Raw genomic sequence first — 20,875 nt, forward strand, 5'->3', positions numbered from 1 at the left:
TGAAGCAGCACTTGACTCATTGCACAATGGAGGTTTATTTGAAATAAACAGTTTTCCAATAAATTATGGAATTAAAAAATAGACTGAGCACAAGGTACTGGAGACCTCAACAGCTCTGCCAGGGCCCAGGGAAGGGAGGGGACAGTTGCTGCAGGACACAACATGACTACAGCTTGCCATGGGGTGCACTGGCCTCTCTCCTCCCTGCCGGGGGGTGGGGGTGGGAGGAAGGACAACCCTTCCTCCAATCACTTATTATGCAGCTGAGCCCAGTGGACTCCTCTCTCCCATGTACCAAGTTGCCTTTGGTTATGAGGTTCTATTTTTCCCCTCTCATGACTTGGCCCCAAGGCTCAGCTAACCATGCTCTGAACCCCAGAGCTGAGCCCTGGGCTCCAAGCCAGCAGGTCTCTGCTTAGTTTTTCAGTAAAAGGACAAGCACAGGCCTCAGTAATCCCCCTCAGCACCCTTCCCATGAGCCTCACACACACACTGCTAAAAGAACCCCCACCCCACCACTACTGGGCTCAAGCCCAACTGCTCAGCCCTGCTGGGTTTTGCAATCACAGCCATGACTGAGTGCAAACTAACACAGCTTAAGGGCACCACTGGGAGTTGCCCAAAACAGGTAAGGCTCCTCCTTTCTCCATAGAGAAATGGCACATCCCTTCACCATTAGCTCCCTCTTGTGGCTCAGCAGGGAAATATCAGTGCCAAGACCTGGCATCTAGCTCTCTGGTCCTGTCCTCTTTGAGGGTTGAGGGCTCCCCACTCCTGCCCTTTGGAGGAGTGCCGTAGGTGGCCACCAAGCTCTGGGTAGAACAGGGCCCTGTACCAGCTGACTGGGTCTCTGCTATAGTAACAAGCACAGGGATAGCACAGATGAGAACTGTTCTCCTTGTTTGGGGAGGCAATGTGGGGTTAGGGGTCCTAATGCCCATGTCACCATGCCCAGACACTATGGTGGTGACAGCCACTGGATGTAGAACAGCCATACACCTCTTGATATGGTTGCAGCAAGCTGATGCCCTAACAGCCAACTCCACTGGCTATCCCCATGACACAGCAAGGCGTGTCACTATGTGGGACTGTCACTCATGCAACTCATACACTCAGGAACTCCCACAGCTGAAGAAGCCTTCACCACCCCCCACCAGAGCCTCTGCAAACACTGTCCCCACATGGGGCTGCCCATCATTCATCAGAGCTGCACTGGCACAGCCAGGGGAGAGCAGACCCACAGCTCACTGCTCCTTCTGGGTCTGCTTTGCTACCATTTACTGGCAAGCCACACGGCAAAAATCGATATGCTGGGGGGAAGTAAGTGATGTGGAGGGGTGGCTGCTCCTGCAGGAGGAACGAAGGTCTGAACAGCTTGTTGCGCCAACACCACACAAAACAGAGGGGAGGACCATGCACTGCTAAAGGGAAAGAAGCCAAATGTGTGGCCACAAGACATGCCCTGTCCCACACTAGGTCCAGAGCAAGGGAAGATGGTCCTGGTCAGCACAAGCACATTTAGAAAGGCCCCTGCACATAGGCTGCAAGAGACAAACACCAGTACACGCAAAAACACATACCGGCAGGGGCAAAGAGTGAAGCCCAGGCACTAGCAGGGCAACTCCAGGCCTTTGGAGAGCGCACAGTCTCTGCTCTTCCAATAAATAGCTCCTCTGGCAGGGAAGGGATACAGTGGGGAGGACAAGCTTGCTTGAGAGGGTGGATGACTCGAGCAATGCCAAGAACAGGTGGAAGGCCACAGAACAAGGCCAACACACCCAATGTACTGGCATAGCATTTGGGCACCAGGAATATGGCCAGCAAATCCCTCAGAGAGCTGGGCCCCAGCCCAAATGCCTAACCTGTAAAGGGAGCAGCAGAGTCCTAGCTCGGGTAGTGTTGTGATGTGTGCCTGTACGGCGGCATGGTACAGGAGTGTGAAGGAAAGGCCACCTCCTTTATGACTGTAAACACAGTACTGAGTAGCTTCAAGCCTTCTGCCCTCAGGGCTCCAGGAAGGCTGGCTTCCTCAATGCCTACGGCATGACTCCCACACTTTGGCACCTCAGACAGGGAGGTTACTCCTCATCCCCCCCAAGCAGAAAGCCGAAGAGGAAGCTGATGGCACGCTGGCGGTCTTGCGGAGTGTGCTTGAACGTCAGGTTGGGTGGAGGCCGTAGGAGGAGACTGGTGAACAGGGTGGCTGCAGAGATAAAATCCTTCATTAGACACATAGGCAAGGACCCATGAAGGCACCAGTGAGAAGCACCATGTGCAAAGTGTGGTGAGTCAGTTAGGGCAGGCTGGACTCCTACCAATCATGTTGGCACCGACATTGTTGTCCTCTGAGTACTTCAGGAGCTCTCGGAGGAATGCCATCAAGTACCGGAAGACGTTGCGGTGGCACCGGGGCAGCTGCGAGATCACCTGCAAAGGGGGAAAAGGATCCCCCATGAGTACACATCCCTCCCATGCCAGCAAAGCTCTACCAGAGCTCCTCTCATATGTCAGTGCCCAACTGTGTCATGCCTCCTTGGACTGGCACAGCGCAGGGAGGGCCATCATCATCTGCCAAACCCCACTATCCAGTGCTCAGCAGTAGGACTTTTGAGAAGAGGTATCTCATACTGTCCTCAGTTCTACCTTAGGTGCTCTAACACATTTTTCGTTTTCAACCTTTTTTCGTTCCAGGACACATTAGCAAAGATCGATGGCTTGTCCCAACCCACACTCTCCTGCCCCTGCTGGTACCCAACCCAGTGTCCCACCCCCGCTGTAGCCTCAGTTTCTGGCCATCTTTCCCGTGCCAGCAGGCACCTGCCTCCCACCACACCCATCCCTTCCACACATGCACACACTGCCCCCGACAGTCCCCAAGCCCTGGCCCTCCAACCCTCGCTACCTATACACTTACCTTCATCTGGCTCCTGGGGCTGTTCCCACGACCCTACCTGGTTGCGTGCTGGCTACACCCCAAGCAGCCCCTTGCAGGCTGGAATGCTGCCAGCCTGCAAGGGGAACCTATGCTTTTGCACATTTTTCTGGCACTTGCTCGCAACCCTTTGAAATATTCTTGTGACCCACTTTTGGGTCGTGACCCACAAGTTGAGAAACACTGCTCTAACAGATAGACACGTACATGTCTGCAGCTGCTGTGCCCAACTAGCCGTCACCAGCTCCAAGGACAGGCTTGTACTGCCAGGCTGCTGAGGCTACACTGCCGACCAGAGAAGACTCAGGATAAAAAGCCAGAGTAGCATGTATTGTCAGCAGAAGGCAGGTCTCAATAGCAGGCAGAGTGGGGAGCCTAAGAGGCTTCATGGTGGGCTGCAGAGATGTGTAGGGCATGCAAGGAGAGAGGCACCGCACCTGTCGGCAGAGCCGGCTGTCGTGTGAACACTCAAGGCATCGCTGATACAGCTCATAACAAATGACAGGCTCTGGCAGGGCCTCCAGGAAGATGAGGAGCGCTTCAGCCACAGAGTGGTTGCTCCCCGCTGTGCCATGGTAAGTCAAGGAGCACTCCCCCCACTTGTGAAGTGGCAATCTGAACTATGGACTTTGCCTCTAAGACAGCTTTCCTAAGCAGGCACCTGCCAAGATGAAGGCAAGGCTCCATCATCTCCTTGGAAAAATAGGTCCCTCCAACCCAAAGACTGAATTGTTCCTAGGGAACAAGCTGATTCCTGGAAGGAAACAAGAGTGAGGAAGGGAGAAGAAGGGCCCAGAAAGGATACGGATTGTCTCAGGAATACTGGTGTCCAGGCAGTCAATGATCTGCTGCAGCTCCTCCTGCATACCGGGAGTCTGGAACAGGTCCTCCTACAAAGAGCAAAGCCATGGCAGGTGGTAGACACAAGGCCCTTTTGAAAGGCTGCAGTGCACAGAATGCTCAAGGAGGGTTAAAGTCAGAGCTGGGGCTGAGCACCGGTATAACAGCCTAAGCCAGGGAGAGCCACCCTGCCTTACAAACACCCACTGGAAGTCATTTGCTAGGTGCAACCAATGAACCAGGCCTGATGTTTCATTTCAACCCCCAAACCCCATCAAGCTCCCCAACTGAAGCACAGGACATTTCCACACACCTGATGGCAAGCATTCTTGAAGAGGTGGTCTACCAGCAGCCAGATCTCTTTAGGCACCTGCAGGGGTCTCTCACTGGCATCCTCGCTGTCCTGTGGGATCATCTGGAGAAGTGATTTCTCCTGACAGCAAAAAGCAGGTATAGTGACAGGCAGCCCTCACTCTACTACAGTGCAGAAGCTTACATGTGACATCAGAGACACCAGGGAGCTGGACTTGCTCACTCCCACAAGGTAAGTCTACATATCAGTTACCCCCATTAGTCCCTGACCTGCCATGCCCTCAGGTCATTCCCACACTGTCAATCTCCTGGCGCCAACTACTCACACAGGCTCATGTACTGTGCAGTACAACTGCAGGTTGCATCCTGCAGATCCCCACATGGGATCTGCAGGATGCAACCTCCCCCACATTTTACTCTCTTCATGCAACACCCTTTCCCTCAGTCACTGCAAACAGCCTTGCCAGCATAAAGCAGCCCAAGCCTCTTGTACAATATTACATGAAGTACTGCTAGCAACTGGGACTAGGAAAGGATCCAAGCATAGGTGGAAATAAACAGCACTTTTAGGCTACTTTTCTCCAGCAGAACAAAAAGTCTCCTATGCAATACCTCTTTCTAGATCACAACTCACCCTGAACCTCCAACTGTACTGACACAATAGTGCTTAAACTTTGGGCTCTGCAGACCAGATAAGTAGCTTGGGGCTGATCCACAGGCCAGATCAGGCTCCACATGCCTGGATCAGCCCTATGCTGCCTCTGCCAAGCCTGTGTGCACTTGAATTAGCCCTGCTCTGCCTCTGCCCAGCTGAGCTCTGACAGGTCTACCTTGTTGAGGATCCCTCCAGAACCAGGAAGTTCCCTGCTGGTCCAGTCCACTTGCACAGGTTTCCTCTTAGAGCAGGTTGCGTGCTTGAAACAGTGGTGAAGCTACTCAAACTACACCAGGGCAACACTGACTGGCCCCAGAATCAAGAAGACAGAGCAAGAACCATCTCATACTTGGTGTGTAGTGTGCTGTTCAAGTGTCATCTAACCCAAGGGCTCTAAAATGCCTTTCTGAGGATGTGAGAATGAAACTGGAACATGGCCAGAACAAGGTGCTGAAGCCTAGCCCAGCAGGATCATGTTGATGTGAAGGAAGCCACTGGTAGATGTTAGAACAAGTGGCCTAAATTGCCTTGTCTGCCTGCTGGAATGGGCAACAATCCCTCCATTCCATCTCCCCAAAGAAAGAGACAACCCTATGTCTTCACCCAGCCCCACATCAAGAGACAATCACAAAAGCTGAACTTCCTGCTCAGTCATTCTCAGACAGAGTCCCAAAAACTCTGGGTTGGGCATGTGTGGAGAACACCCCGCACATAAACTGATCCCCAGGTGGTCTTACACAGCTCCTTAGGACATATGGTCATCTCTTGCTCTGGAAACTCTCACCCTCACAACAGCCAAGGCACAGGTGCTGCTCTTGCCCCTCAAGTTCTCTTTCTGTGGCACATTGCAGGGGTCTGAGGAGGGATGTAGCAAGCAGAGCCAGGAATTCAGGACTACCATTAAGGGAATGCAATCCAAGGATATAGGAGAGGCAGTTCACTGCATGCAGAGTGGAGGTGAATGCATTGTGAACAATTTACATGAACTTCACAGTAAGGTTCTGCAAGCAGGTTAAGCCATGTGCAAGCACAACTTTAACAAGCCTACTCCAAATAAACAATCCAATGCAAACTGTACCTAGGGTCCATGGATTCAGACTGTACATAACAGGTCCCTCTCCCCTCTTCAAACACACGAGGAAAAGACCCTCAAGTAGTACATTTAGAATCCTCAACCCTTCTAGCATGGTAGAGGTTGGGGTTTGAAATCTGGACCCAAACCTAATGGTTATAGGCTGTCAGGTAAAATCATAACTAAAAGGATTATGTGGCAGAGATGGCTACAGTAAAAATTAGACAGGGTTCCAGGGTGACTCAGAGCAGCAACCTGTTGGAAAAGGTGGCACCAGTAGCTTCTGAGATGGGTGAGGGGCTCTCTAGCCTACCTGAAAGGGTATTCTTGGTCTTGGTTTGTAGCTGTAGCTATTTGAAAATCTAGATGTCACCTCCTTGCTGTGCTGTATATCAGAGTACAGTGGCTTACCATGTCCTTTTCTCTTTCACCCTGTCCCTAGTACCCAAAGCTTGGAAAAGCAACAGCAGCACAACTCAGAAAGTTCTTCCATGTTTCACCCATGTTCATTAGCAAACCTAAAAGCAGCTGCAAGAGGAGAAGCAGGGGCAAACCTAAAATGTGTATCTGGAAGACTGATGGCTTCTTCTCTCATCTTGCCATCACACAGACTGTGTTGTTCCCATTTTAACCTCATCCCACATTTTCAGGTTCAATTTTAGCTTTTGAAAAAACACCTTTTTTCCCCTTCAAATATAAATCAATAATTACAGGTGAAGTCCTTGAACTACACCTGCCCTAACAGCAGCCCACAGGAAAGTAAAAAAAACCCCAATAACCAAAAGGGTTAAATGCACTAATGTATCAAAATAAAATGTATCCTCTGTTCCAAAGATAGTTTTGCCCAAGGCTCACCATATTGTCTCCAGCCTAAAATGCTACATTAATGCCAATCCAGACAAATATTTTTAGTTACATGGAAACTGTTTAAAAATCTGCAAGGCCAGACTTGAACCATAGTTCTAGATTCAAACTTTGTATGACATACACATCCTGAACCTTGGATCCAAAATAGCCTTGTTTTGAGGTGGGTTCAGAATTCAAATTTTTCTAATTCTGTAAGAAATATGGAGAAAGCATGTGATTGTATTTACACCACTGTTACAGGTGGGCATAAACTTAAATTTGATTTCTCCTAAAACTTGAACAAAGTGCATTCAGCTAACTTGTGCTTTAGAAGAAACATAGTGATTAAACTATTTTATACTTCAGACATTTTTAGGTTAGTGATAGAAACTGTTGTGAACACTAGTCTTTATCATATCATATGCACAGCCTATCTACTGGGGGGGTGTTTAACCATCACACTTCTGAAGAGTCTCCAGCTCTGTATGGTTTTGTGCCAGCTTGCCCTGTGGGCTGTTTTCTGGTTCTGACTCCAGTACTATGGGGCTGTTTAGGACTTCTGAACTCCTGTCACTGCCTGCTTCCCACTCAAGGGAAGCAGACCAGAGAGATCCCTGGGAACTGCTGTGTGACGGTTGAGTCACACAGCCATTGCAGCACTTCCCTGTGAGCTGGCTGGCTGTCACCACGATGCAGCAGATGACCTTGCATGGCACCCTTAAGGGCGAGTCAGTATGGCGTGTAAGTCAGCTGCACGAAGTGATCTGCTCCAGCATGGTGGCAATGGAGCAGAGGACCCCATGCAGCATACTTTAGGGTGGCAAAGCAGATGACCCCACATTCACAGACTTATAAGAGTGCCATGTGGGGGCATCTGTTTCATACAATAATACTATATTATTACAACTATAGGTTGACCCCACATAGAAGTCGATTGATTTTTATGGCTGATTTTGGAAAACCAGGTTGTGACCCATAATCAGAAAAATAAGGTAGTCAGCAATTAGAGTCTGAATTTCAGTTTGCAAATGCAGGGATATTTAGAAGCATCACCCCAGCTCTGTTAGGGTTCCTCAGTTCCTGGTATCGATAAGATTTACCAGATTGTTGGTTTTCATACTGCTGCTGCAAACATCTGAGAGAAAAAAATCTATCCCTTGCAAGTGCTTTCCCCAAGCTGCTGCAAGGGCCCTGCCTCTCGTCTCCCTGAGCAAACATGTTAAGATGGAAACAGAACCACTAGCCTAGGTTGGTTCTTAATCCAGACTCCTCTTCTTCCTTCACTGTGAAATCCAATTTCCATGTACTGATTAAGCAAATTCCAAGGTGTTAAAGCCAGATCAAAATTTCTAGAAAGATCCAACTTTGGGGCTAGAATCAATCAGGAGAATTTTTGCTCCAAAGAAAATTTAGTGAGGAATTAATTATAAGCAACCGAAAAGCACTGTCTCTCCCGTAACTAGGGCAGCGTTTCTCAACCGATGGGTCATGACCCAAAAGTGGATCACAAGAATATATGAAAGGGTCGTGAACAAACTGGATTCTCCTTTAAAGAAAAACATGGGAAACCATGGCTTTTCCCTTGCAGGCTGGCAGAGTTCCAGCCTACAAGGATCTGCTTGCGGGGGGGTGGGGCCTGCCCCACATACTGGGAGGCTGGGGCTTGGAGGCAGTGGGGCAGAAGTGAGGGGCACTGGGTCAGGACTGGCCACTGATGTTTACAAATGGGTTCTGGTACAAAAAAGGTTGAGAACCACTGAACTACAGAATCAGAAGTAGGCATCCAGTGCTGTCAGGCATTCTGGTTTGCCTAGGCTACATGGCTGGAACAGATACTCCCTCTGGAGCAGACTCCTTCAGCCCACTCCAGCAGGAAACAGAAGAAAAGTTCTTATTCTTGACCATGAATATAAACAAATGGCACTGAGACAGACTCCCTCAGTATTCACTTGCATTACCTTTTCTAAGAAGCTGTCTTCTCCCTGAGTGTAGAGCAGGAAAGAGAGAGGAGGAAAGGGTCATTAGCAGAGATAATCTGATTTAGGATTATCCAGAAACAGAATCATCTTGATGAGAACCCACCAGCACTGACTGTCATTTACTTCTCACATGTTTTGCTGACACCACTAAAGTTTAAGCTACAGTTGAAGATTTGGGTCCCAATTAGCAGAGTCTCTGTTCACATGATGTGAAGCCATGTCAGGATTTCAATGAGCATCCTTAAATGGTTTTGTACCACTGCTCAGTACTTGGCAGACATCCAAGCCAATTGCAGGAGGACATATTTGGGATTGGTGCCTGTGTGAAAGCTCTTGCCCGTATCCCTTCTTGTAGCTCTACAATCATAATCAAGTGTCCTCATACAACCTCACCTGTCCATCTTCTTCCAACCAGTAGTTGGTAAGTTAGAGACACCCATGAGCAACATTGTATGAGGTTAGGAGAATGACCAAGTATGTTTTAAAATCCCAGATAAACAAGCTTCTGCTTCATGGTAAGAAACACCATCTCCTCTTTGTAAGGTACTTGTCACCAGCAACTGTTCCAAGCCATTTCCAGCTGGGTGCATAGGGATACATCAGCCACTCCTGAAACACAGTAGCCGTGTAGCAGTGCACAACACCATAATTTAAGACAGGAAGTAAAGGAGGGTGTGTCCAATGGGTGGAGACCATTGGGGAAAGTAGGTTAGTGAGTACCCAAGCTGAAATGTATTTTGCAAGGACACCATTACTTTTATGGAGAGTGCACCTTAATGACAGCTGTGGCAGGACTTCAGTTTTGCTAGGGGTGTACTGATAAAGATTTTATTGGCTGATACCGATGGCCAATTATTGATCAACCATATCAGTCCATATCGATCCAATAGCCGATTTACAGGAATGCAGCCTGGCAGCTTAGAAAGCAGCATCTGGCTGGTAAGTCTGTGGAGGGGGAAGGGGTGGGAGGGTGGAGGGAAGGGGCACTGCGGTGAGCAGATTGAGGCGCCCACGGTGAGGGAAGGAGAGGGGCAGGTACTGTGCAGTTAGGGCAGTGACTGCAACCCTGGGAGAGGGACAGAGCTGTGGATGGCTCATCTGGGAGTGCACTCTGTGCACCCCTGGGGGAGGTATAGAGGGTATGTACCCCCTAGATTTGTGCACGGGGTGAAGGCGGGCTGCCCGCAAGGGGCTGTGCCAGCCTCTTCCTGGCAAGGGGCTCGGTCAGGGTGTGTGTGAATGGTGCAGGCAGTGGCTGTGCTGGGAGGGGTGGCTACAGGGAATTTTGGGGTGGCTGTAGCCTACCCTGTAGCCACCCCTCCCAGCACCACTGCTGCCTGCCCCACTCCTGCCCTCCTGCTGGGAAGAGGCTGGCATAGCCCCTGGCCCGGGGCCCACAGCAATCTGCCCTCCTCTGCCCTGCACACAAATCTGGGGGGCACATGCCCCCCACGCCTCCTCTAGGGGTGCACACAGCAGCGGGGAGCTGCCCCCCTCCCTACACCTTGCAGCCCCTGAACGAGCTGCCCTTAACTCCATCCTGCTCCTGGGGTCGTACTCACCACCCTGACTGGGCATCACCTGCCCCTGCCCCACACAGACTTATCAGTCGGACACTGCTCTCCAAGCTGCATTCCTGGCCATGTGCATGCTGTGGCTGCGCACATACATGTGACATTATTGGCTACACTGGCCAGAAAAAGCCAATTGCCGATAATGTTATTTTTCCTTTTATCAGTGCCAATCCAATATGTAACCAATACTATCGGTGCACTTTTAAGTGTTATCACTTGCTGAAAGGGCTCTGCTCCAGACCCACCCTAGGAACTGACACTTCAGTACCGAGGCAGAGGAAAGTTTGCCACCCTGACCAGTCCCTGCTGCTCCAGGGTTCTCCCTGTAGGTCATCTGTCCTGCACCTACTCATCATAAAAATCACGCAGGCAACCCAAACCCAACGTCTGATAGAGAGGACAGGTTTGTAACCTCCAAATCCTTGGCAAAGTGAGCTTCACTTCCTAAGTGTGATGCAAGAGAGAGGTGAGACAAGCAACATAATCCTAGCCCACTATACAGAAGAGCTCATTTCACCATCAGAACTATCCAGCTCAGTGGCCTGCCTGCCTGCCCTCTCCCACCTTCATCTCACTGCACTCCTGTCCCTCCCTTCAGCTATTTCCCTGTTGGCCTCAGCACAATTATATCTCAAACTTTTCAACTTCACTGTGGTAATATCATCTGTCCCTGCAGACACAAACCTCTACTAGGCTTCACTAGGTCGTGGGCCAGCATTTAAGGAAAAAAAAAATCAACTTTAGTTAGGTTCCAATAAAGAATCACCACCAATGCCTCCAGCTGACAAGAACCACATACAAACCAGTCTTCAGTTATACTTCATTATTCAGCACAAACTCAGCTTGCAGCTCCTTCATTGACCCGCTCCATCCTATTATCTTGAAACAGTACACAGCATACTCATTGTGTATCTTGTGTAGTTGGCTAGGTAGTTTTGCTAAGAGGCTAGACAGTTTCGTTGGATGGTTTTGACAGGGGGTTGGACTAGATGACCTATGGAGGTCCCTTTCAGTCCTATTTCTGTGCAATTCTACACAAAGATAAAGAGGAGGACAGAACAGAAGGATTTCTCTTGTGGACAGAAGAGGCTGTGATATCCAGGGCTATACATGGACAATAAGTGGGTTTGCAGACAATGGACATGTGGAAGAACATGGATTCAGGGTGAAGGACGAAATCAAGTTATGAGTAGAGGAGTTCAAAGTTGAGGGGACTAGAGGAACAGTATCACAGGCCGGTGTTTCTGCCCAAACACAAGTGTTGAGACTTTTAGATAAAGAAAATAAGCATCTCAAGTTTGCCTGAGTGATACACAGAAAGTGTGGGAGGGAGGGACAGTAAAAGGATGGAAACAGAGGTAGGGCTGAGTCTCAGCACAGATAAAGCAGATAAAGGTTAAAAGTGCAAATGATATGATGAAAGCTAGGAGAGAAGAAGCCTGGAAAAAGAAGCTTAAAAGACCAAAGGAGGGGTCCCATCACAGAAACAGACATAAGAGTCTGCAGGGATGAATACAACATCAGAACCTGAGCACAGCTAGAGGTGGCTCTGGAGAATGGAAATAAATGATGCATGGAAGTGAGAAGAGACTGGGAGGAGAAAAACTCAAAAACTATCAGCAATGGCTGAAAGGAGGCCGTCTTACTACCCACAGGGGGAAAAAAAAAAAAAAAAAAAATCAGCTTTGGAAGAACATAATATTTAATTAAGCATTTAGCAAAATATATTCCCTTCTTCCCACAGATTTGTACCAGTCTCTGATTTTTGAAAGACTTGCTAATAGCTGTTCAACATTACGCAGAAGTAATGTTTGAAAAAACTCCTAACTCCATTACAAACCTGAGCTGAAAACCGGCACCATCTCAAATAAAGTTTTCAAATGGAACCAAGCGTTCAGCTATACAGTAACACCAAGTATTCTGAGCAGGTATCCAAGCAGTTCTACAGACAGAGGCAACACATATGTGAGGATCTGGGTTAATTTTTCACCTCATTAAATAACATCAAGCAAAGCCACTTGAAGAGAAGGGAGGTCACAGCCAAAGAGCAACAGAGAATCTTAGGGGAACAGAAAAGAGACTGCAGGGTTGCTCATGTGGAGAGAAACCACAAAGACTATTCATGTTAGGTGAGATTATTCCCTTGGAAAGCATTGCCATTTTAGGAACAAATGGAAAAGGAAATTTTCACTATGTGGTTATTAAAAACACAGCTCAAGCTCCAGAAAGCAAGAGACTACAGGTCAATTACATTCTTACCAGGTCAATGAGTTTGGTGACTGGGACTTCTCGGATCGGTTGTCTCATTCGACAGAGAGCCTCCAGGGAGGTGCCAAAGCAACTGGGCAGGTAGCTCCCATTGATGGTGAGGAAGTAATCCTTGCCTCGATCCAGGTGAAGGACAAGAATATCCTCAATTTTATCCTCACCTGAGTTCAGGAGGGTCACAGAGTCCTTACTGACATACACATCCAGGGAGATGTCTATAGTCTCATCTGAAACAGGATGAGGGACACAGGGATTACAGAAACTCTCTATGGAGGAGATGGAGTCAGAGTCAAACAGACACCTGCAGACAGACAACAGAAAGCAGGACAGATGGCAGAAAAAAGAAACAGCAGAGGAAAGGAGGTACAGAGACAAATACCTCGGTCAGTTTGGGAATAATAAGAAGCAAAAGCAGCAGAAAGCAGGAAAGGAAAGAATGGAAATGATGACAGCGGTCTTGTCCAAGACACTACAGAGATAGTAGTAAGACTCACTTGGGTCCAGGTAGCCTTCACAGGGCTCAGCCCGAAGCCATGGCTTACAGTACTGGGTATCATTGAGTTTGGGGATGAAGGAGAAATGACAGGGGACCTGCCCATTGTTGGTGATCTGGAACTTCTGTTTCTGAAGCTGCCGGAACTTCACATTATCAAAAACAAACTGCAGGGCAAAGAAGAAACAAATCTGGTTAATAATCTGGGGGCAAAACACAAATGCAAACTCCACAAGTGAAAAATGGGGAGGTAACTAAGCAGTGCTGGCTTCATAACAGAGCGCCTGTGTAGAGGCAGGGAAAGCTGCAGTTTCTAACTAATGTCCAGAATTTCTATTCTGGCACCTTTCTCTAAACTGAAGTTTAATGAAACATTATCAAAGTCTTTAAAAAAAAAGAAAAAAGGTTCCAGCTCTCCTGGAATTGCTGGCAGTTATGAAGCACATGAGGATTCAGTTTTCATTCTCACATCTCTTCTACTAAGCTCCAGTGAAGGAAGGAAGTCATTTTCCATTCTGTCCATCATTCGAACAATATCCTCAAACACCTGCCGGTATCTCCGCTCATCCACAACCTTCACCTGCAGAAGATCAGAAAATACTCTGTGAAGGTTTAGGCTGTCTGCCTTTCAGCATAAACTCCTAGAGTAGTTTGTAATTTGCAGCAGAAGCAGAGGAGATTTTGGGGCATTCCCTGTATGTAGCTTTGAAGGTTCTGAGAGTTGATGTAGTTATTCCTCAAAGCTTCATGGGTACTTACACGCAAATTACACCCACAGTAACAGTACTAATGTCTGTCTCGCTGAGGGGAAGTAGAAAGAAGCTACCATTTGGGGTGGCCTATGCATTGACATTCTATAGGGACATGCATCATTCTTCAGAAGGTTGACATGCTTGCATAAAAAGAGAAAACACCACCTCTTCCAGAAGACCCTCTCCCCTGCAGCTTGAGCTAGAAATACTGAACAAATATGCTACATCTATCCAGTAGATTAGGGAACCTCAAATCTGTTGCCTAGCACAAGTCCTATTCAGCTGTTTGCAACCAAACTAACACTTATGGGCCCAAGAGAACATGCATCTCACAGCATATCAGAAACACCATCGCAGGAGCAACTGCTTTGATTGCTCCAGTCCCTGAGAAGAGGCATCTGCAAAACAGCTAAGCAACCTCATTCTAGAGGTAGATGCATTGGAGTTGCACATCAAAGGATAAGAAACACTGTTAAAGCAATCACATGAGATGCATCTGTCTTACTGAATATACTTCCACATTTGCTATGCTAAACTTCAGTAAATCACCTGTGTTACAAGGAACAAGTTTGCTTCAGAGTTGTACACTTGAACTATGCTGCATGCAAGCACTGCAAATTCTGCAACTGCCCAGTTGTACTGGCTGGAGTGAATGAGGCTGCCAAAATACACTGCACAACAGCTGGATGGATACTACTCATTTCTGTTCCTTCCACCCTTCTGTAGCCACCACACTCAGACAGGCATCTTTCTCTTGCTTTAGTGAACAGAGAGTACCAAACAAGTGCTTTTCTCAACATCAAGCAACAGTTACCCCAATCAGAAAGAGTGCGCTAACTGGCTTGTGGTCACTAGTTTTCAGGTCCATATGACTGCGGTACCGGAGCTGATGAATGTTGCCTCCTCTCCAGAGGATTCGATCACACCAGGCTGGTACACGACACTTCCCACTGCAGAGACACATAGGTTACAAATGCAATTAGACAGTCTCTATTGGCCTATTTAATCCATTCTCATTCTTGGCCAAAATGCTCTCTGCAGTGTACAATTTTTAGGGATTCATCTCCAGGGATGGGGTTCCCACATCTGTCGGCCTAAAAACTCTCTCTCTGAAATTTCCTCTCCCCTACTCATGCAAGAGCTGAATTTCTGTCCCTGAAGTTGGCATGCTGCCTTGGCTGGCATCTAGCTCGTGTACAGGTTTGGATTTCTTATCCTCCTTCCTATCTAATCACTGGTTTTGCTTTTCACAAAGTCTCTTAACATCTCACTGGCAGTTGAAAAATAAGGCTGTACAGTAACTATCACTCTAACTTGAGGTTTCTGTATATGTAGACTCAGTCACACTAACTTTTTTTGCCACCACACCTTAGTGCAAGCTACAGTTTAATTTATTGTCCACTCTTTCCACTCTGGAAAATCAACTCAGCTACTACTGTTCCCTGCAACTGTCTCTCTTGAGTTCTGGGTTAGCTTCTCCAGCTTAGTTAACTTTTCATAGGACAGATTGACTCATTTGGAGACTGCACTTATTTCTAACCCCTCAATTTTCTTTTGTTTCTGTCCTTAGTTGTTACAGCTCCTTTAAGCAATCACTGTACAGTTCATTCTTTATCCTCATTAGTTTCTGGATGCAGTGAAATGCTCTGTTTCAGGTAAACTGAAATAGGTAACCCATCCCACTGGTGAGGGTTCTACTTCAGAGAGCACAACAAAGAAAGCAATAAAAGATCTGTTTGACTACTTGGTGGTATACTGTTGTCTATAGGAGTGTTTCTAGGACATGGCTTGTAGTCTAGTAAATCAGCCAGGGAATTAAATTTTGTAGCATAAATGTTATAAAAGGCCAAGGCTAAGAGACCAGCAGCAATAGATTTTACCTGGAATCCCAGCGGTCTGTCTTAGAGTCATATTTGTACGTGGGGATGAATTTAATCTCTCCCTCTGTGAAATCAGCAAAAGCTTTCTTATGAGTACGCTGAATATTCAACTAGAGGCAAAAAGGAACATCCTTATTAGCACAAAAGCAAACATCACTGTTCTGGACAGCAGTTACAGGGAGGGTCTTTTGTATTTAACAGGCATGAAATTTGCCACAGACTCCCCCCCTCACTCCAGAACTGGTGTCTCAGAATATACTCTTTTATTAAAAGCTTTTGCCGCTGTGAAGAAAGCCTTCCAAATGAGAACAGCCGTGAGTCCAGAGACAGAAGAAACACCTAAGGAAAACAGTAACTGCTGTGCTCCATCTGTCCCATCCAAGTATTAATTTTGGAAGGTAATTACTTTAAAGTGGAACCAGTATCAACAGCTTCACTGTTGATCATTTTAGCAGAAGCCTCCAGCCAATGTACTTGGGTAACAACCCTAAACTGCCCCCCATCACTTCTCTCTACTGCAAAATCTCCATGTTTCTTCTATGAGAAGCTAAAATGCAATGGCTGTCAGGACCATATTCTGCAGAACAGTTAAAATTAAGACATTAAGAACAGCAAAGTCAAATTCAAAGCATGTGCAACAAACATTTCATTGATAAAATCCCCCATTTTAAATTATTCCAAAGCTGCTTCAGTTTCTATAGATCTACAGGGAAGCGCTGCATAACATACGCTTCCACTACAGAATTTAGGTCACCCTTATTAAGCAGTATGCAGGATCCCAACACACTTTCTAGGATACCAATTATAAAATCCTTCACAGATGTCACTGTCATAACTGTTCTAAATCCATCCTTGGTGTAGGGCAATCAGCAAGACAGCAGCACTGTTAGAGCAATGGAAACTTGCATCAAAGGGAAATTTTTTCTGAGGGAGCCATTCCATGTAGTGTGTATTGGTTAGGTTATATTTAATACACACTTTTACAGCCCAAATATCGAATAAGAGCTTACTCAGTTTTAGACACGTTTTGATATTTTTAGGGAGAACTAAATGACAGCATGACCCAAACAAGAATGTTTCAGAGCTGAGTTTAGGGGCATTTCTATCTCCTGCCACTACAGCTTTGGAAGCTAGGGCTTCTAGAGTAGCTGTACTACCTCCTCAAAGGAATCCAAATCAAAGCTTTCTTCTCTAAGCACTGCCATAGCCACATGACAGGTTTTGCTGGTTTATCTACAGCAGCTGTGTGATGTGATCTTTCCACACCTAGAGCAAACCTTTGTAGCAAAGACCAAACCTGGGTCTATTACAAAAGGGCATAGGCCAGCTCTTAAACACAGGGACGATACGGCTTCATGTTTTTCATGCCACACACGACTGAAGTTCACCAACCTGGTCATATGTCAACAATTTCTGAAGCTCATTCTTACTAATCAGACTTTTCACCTCATTGGAATCAAGAAGGCACAGCCTGTAGTTCAAGTCTCCCAGCCAGATGACGACACTGAGCACAAAGGTAAACAAAGAAGAGCCAGAAGTTAGTATCAGAACTCACCTGGCAGGAAGAGGAACAGGTATCAGTTAGGCTGCATTTAAAAAGGGTATTATAAGATGTAATGGGTGAGACACCTACAGCACAATCACAAGAAGTTTCAAGATTTGAATGAATCTAACACCTACTAATTTCTAATGAGATAATTCAGTTTCCTTAAGGATTCTATGTGGCATCAAGGAGTCATTAACTCAAGGCTGCTGAAGTTTGCCTCAATCTGAAAAAACATCTGAAAGGACCAAAACATTTTTTATAAAAATGAACCAGAAGTACACCACAATTCAGTTTGTAATCAATTAATTCCTTAAACATGGGGCACATGCATTGTCTACAAAGAAAAACCTGCACTTCTACAAGACAAAAAAACAACAGAGCCTCTGTCTACTAAAGCTGGGCCTACTACTGCTTTGTATTTGCCCTTGTATACCAAAAAAATATTACCAGTATCAAATTTGTTACCAACAGCCCTCTCTTGTATGCCTAATACAGGGTGACTCTTGTCCGGACAAGAGTACAGGTCCAGTAAGAATCTATGAACTCCTGAATGCAGTCACCCTACACACCCCTCTGCAGCTACCAACAAACTCTATTGCCCCTCCTCTAGAATAGTGGTTAGCAACTTTTTAAAGCTCTGGGCTGGACTGACCGTTTCGGCAGATGCATGGGCACTAGGACCCAGCCACTACCACTGCTTTTTCCCCTACAGCAGCACAGGAAAGCAACCAGTACCAGCCCCGCACTCCCGAATGCTGCTGAAGCCCCATGTCCATGTCTGTGGGCTGGATTAAATGGTTTCGCAGGGCATAGGTTGCTGACCCTACTCTATAGATTTCCACACAGTCTTCCAGCCTCCTCATCTCCTTGCAGCTAGACCCTTGCAAGACCCTTGATGTTCTCACTTCTCTTCACTCTTCTCTTTTGGTCTGAAACCTGAGCTCATTTTCAGTATGAAAGCACCTGCAGATTAATAATTTCTTCAAGGAAAAAACTTCTGAGTGAGAAGAAAGCAGAGAAGAGGGGAAACAAAGTACCCAAAAATGAAAATTTGAAACATGCTCCCCAGGCAGTGAGTTTCTATTTTTGTTCTAAAAAACGTTAGAGTGTTTTTTCCACAACTCTAATAATCAGCAATGCTAGTTACTGAGAGGACAGTGTTACAGACCACTTGTGAGGACAGGACTGCTAGAGACTGTGCAACTGACTAAAATACAAATTCTGCCCTGGTGCTTTGGCCATCAGTGCCCCTACAGATTCAGCTGCACCGATGGGAGTTCTTTTATAGATAAGGCTTGGGAATTTCTATCATGTTAATAAAGCAAGCAGTTTTATCTACATTTGGGCTCCAGCTGGTGGGAATGTTTAGTTAAGACTTCCTAAATTTGAGGAGGGGAACAGAGGTGGAGACTCACTCATGTTTCATGATGTTCAGCTGAGGTAGGCCCTCATCAGGGGGTAAAAAACTCATCCGGGCACAGATATCCTTATAATCCTGATTCCGCCGCTCAAAGTCCTCCACATGAGCAGCCAGGTGAGAATTGACAATGCAGAACGTAGTGTTGTGGAACACAAACCTTACAGCCACGCCACCCTTGTTACCCTGGGAAGTGCAGTTAACACTGATTATTAGGCAAGAACACAAAAGGAACAATTGAGACCTGGGCTAAGACAAAGTAACCAGGAGGCATGCAGACAGGAAGACTCATAGCACAGAAAAGTAAGCACCAGAATGCCACATCTTACATAAACCAGTCAGCTACTGTGGTGCAACCACTCACCATCTTCCCCATGATTCCAGTCCCCACAGTCTCTGCCATGACGTCTTTGACATAACTTAGTTGATCCTTCCTGGCAAATACAAGCAGCATCATGCCAACCAGGCGTACTATCTGCACCTGCAAAAAAAATTTCTGTGAATTCACAAGACAACAGCAACACATGTCCAACTACTCACCTTCACATACTGTCCTTTCTCTCAGGGCTTCTCCTGATACCCATTGTTTTCCATAGGCTGCCATGATGCCCCAACCCTTCATATACAGACCTGCCCTGGGGACTCCCTAAAGCACAGCAAACTTTTGGGGAGAGTCAGTGTTCTTCAATGTTACCAGATGATGGTGCTGAGCTCATACTGTGTTCCCTGGAAGTGCCAAGTACACCCCTGAAACCCTGGAAGTACTGCTCTCTTCAGAGATTTGAGACTTTGTATTTGTGTGACAGGCCTGACGCCTCCCTATTAAGCTACAATCCTATCAAGAAAAAACGGAGGAAGAACTGACTGAGCCTCACAAAATATCTGGGGCCAGTCAAGTATTTCTGTTCATCTGATTGTATGTAAGTGCAGAAAACTGGAAGTGGGAACAGGATGCTTAACTTGGCAAAGACATTTTAATGCAGGGGAAACAAGCAGTATGTCAGACGTCAGGGCATCAGAAACGACTGGCTCCTAGGCATAGCACAGCAGCATCTGTGATCCTCGGCTCTCCTTGTCTCATGGAGGACATTTTCTTCCCTTCCATAGGAAGCATTTTTTCCTGGAGGAGAGGGAGGTCTTTGCCACTGCATGGCTTATTCTACACCTGCTAAACACAGGGTTTGTGTCCATCTTACAGTACTACATGGATCTGCTACTAACTCTTCTACATGACCTAAATAATTTTATCTTGGGCCTGTGAGCTTACCCACCTCCAAAACATGGGTTGTGAGGCTGAATAAATTGGCAGATGAAGCACTTTGAAATACTTTGTAGGGAACAGCAAAGTATTAGTAGAAATGGGAATGAACCCTCCACAGCAGAGGGGAGCCAAGAAATGTCCCACTTACATTAACAAGAGTTAAATCATCCCTAAGTGGGGGGAACTAGAGACATCAGAAAGTTATGCAGGGCTTTGACATGGGCATTTTTAACCATGGGTTTTATCTGTGGTTTTAGTCACTTCCACTTGCCTGCAGCCATATCCTGTAACTTGCTCTTCAGAAGGGATGGAGAGTTTTAAAATTCAAGTAAAGCAAACATGGGGAAATCAAATCTACCATTGCCCTCACCTCCTCTAATACCCACTTTAGAAGCACCACTTCCTCAACTTCCTTGCTTTCAACACTTTTGACACTGGGCTCGACATAGAAAAAGCAGCGCATAGATTTGCAGCAGAAGGGAAGGAGGAAAAGCAAAATAACTAATGATCTCAGGGTAGTGACATCTACTGGAAAAACAGCTGCTACATTAGCCTGCTACAAAAGAATTGGAACCATTTCACTCAAAACTAGTCCAGAAGGAGCCCAGCTAGCACCACCAAAAGTAACTCCTCCCACTGCTGCTGGCAAACTTCTCCCTAAATAAACATTATGTTTCCTCAAGGAGAAGCTATTTACTTGGTTCCCTAGGATAAGACATACCCAATTTATATAGGTACAGAGCCACTGCAGTCATGTGGGTGTGGAATTTGAACCCTTTGCAGGGATCTTACTGGAGTACTCAATCATATCTCACATTGCACCTGTCTTCCCAAGTCTCTGCAGTTACTGACTGGCCGTTCAGTGGGAGCTTCCTAAGTGAGAGCCAAGAGCTGTTCCATAGAATTATGTCCTCTGACACTTCAGGTTTATTACAGTAACCACAAGTCTCCCTACCCATAAAACTAGTCTTTTGATGTGTTAGTTACACAGTCAGGGGAATTTTTGCTCTGTACTGTTTTTGCTCAAGTAAACCTGAAGAAGGAAAGA

The 20,875-nt window shown here is 46.6% G+C and overlaps 1 protein-coding gene across 5 annotated transcripts in view; it reads right to left on the minus strand.

Annotated features, from left to right (window-relative positions):
• Positions 1 to 16: 16 nt before the first annotated feature.
• OCRL (OCRL, inositol polyphosphate-5-phosphatase) overlaps positions 17 to 20,875 on the minus strand; it is a 27,941-nt gene continuing 7,082 nt past the window's right edge. For 4 of the 5 annotated variants that reach the window (XM_025208757.1, XM_025208756.1, XM_025208755.1 and 1 more), the window contains 14 exons: positions 18,931 to 19,047; positions 18,565 to 18,752; positions 16,996 to 17,107; positions 15,604 to 15,713; positions 14,538 to 14,673; positions 13,441 to 13,551; positions 12,973 to 13,138; positions 12,470 to 12,705; positions 8,616 to 8,639; positions 4,086 to 4,205; positions 3,738 to 3,822; positions 3,370 to 3,497; positions 2,316 to 2,427; positions 17 to 2,203 (listed from right to left, as the gene is read on the minus strand). In XM_025208757.1, the coding sequence (XP_025064542.1) occupies positions 2,079 to 2,203; positions 2,316 to 2,427; positions 3,370 to 3,497; positions 3,738 to 3,822; positions 4,086 to 4,205; positions 8,616 to 8,639; positions 12,470 to 12,705; positions 12,973 to 13,138; positions 13,441 to 13,551; positions 14,538 to 14,673; positions 15,604 to 15,713; positions 16,996 to 17,107; positions 18,565 to 18,752; positions 18,931 to 19,047 (1,770 nt within the window). In that variant the 3' untranslated portion in view covers positions 17 to 2,078. The remainder of the gene's footprint in view (positions 2,204 to 2,315; positions 2,428 to 3,369; positions 3,498 to 3,737; positions 3,823 to 4,085; positions 4,206 to 8,615; positions 8,640 to 12,469; positions 12,706 to 12,972; positions 13,139 to 13,440; positions 13,552 to 14,537; positions 14,674 to 15,603; positions 15,714 to 16,995; positions 17,108 to 18,564; positions 18,753 to 18,930; positions 19,048 to 20,875) is intronic. The other variant, XM_025208754.1, reaches the window with a different exon arrangement.

Source organism: Alligator sinensis, unplaced genomic scaffold (genome assembly GCF_000455745.1).
Source record: "Alligator sinensis unplaced genomic scaffold, ASM45574v1 scaffold879_1, whole genome shotgun sequence".
NCBI lineage: Eukaryota > Metazoa > Chordata > Crocodylia > Alligatoridae > Alligator > Alligator sinensis.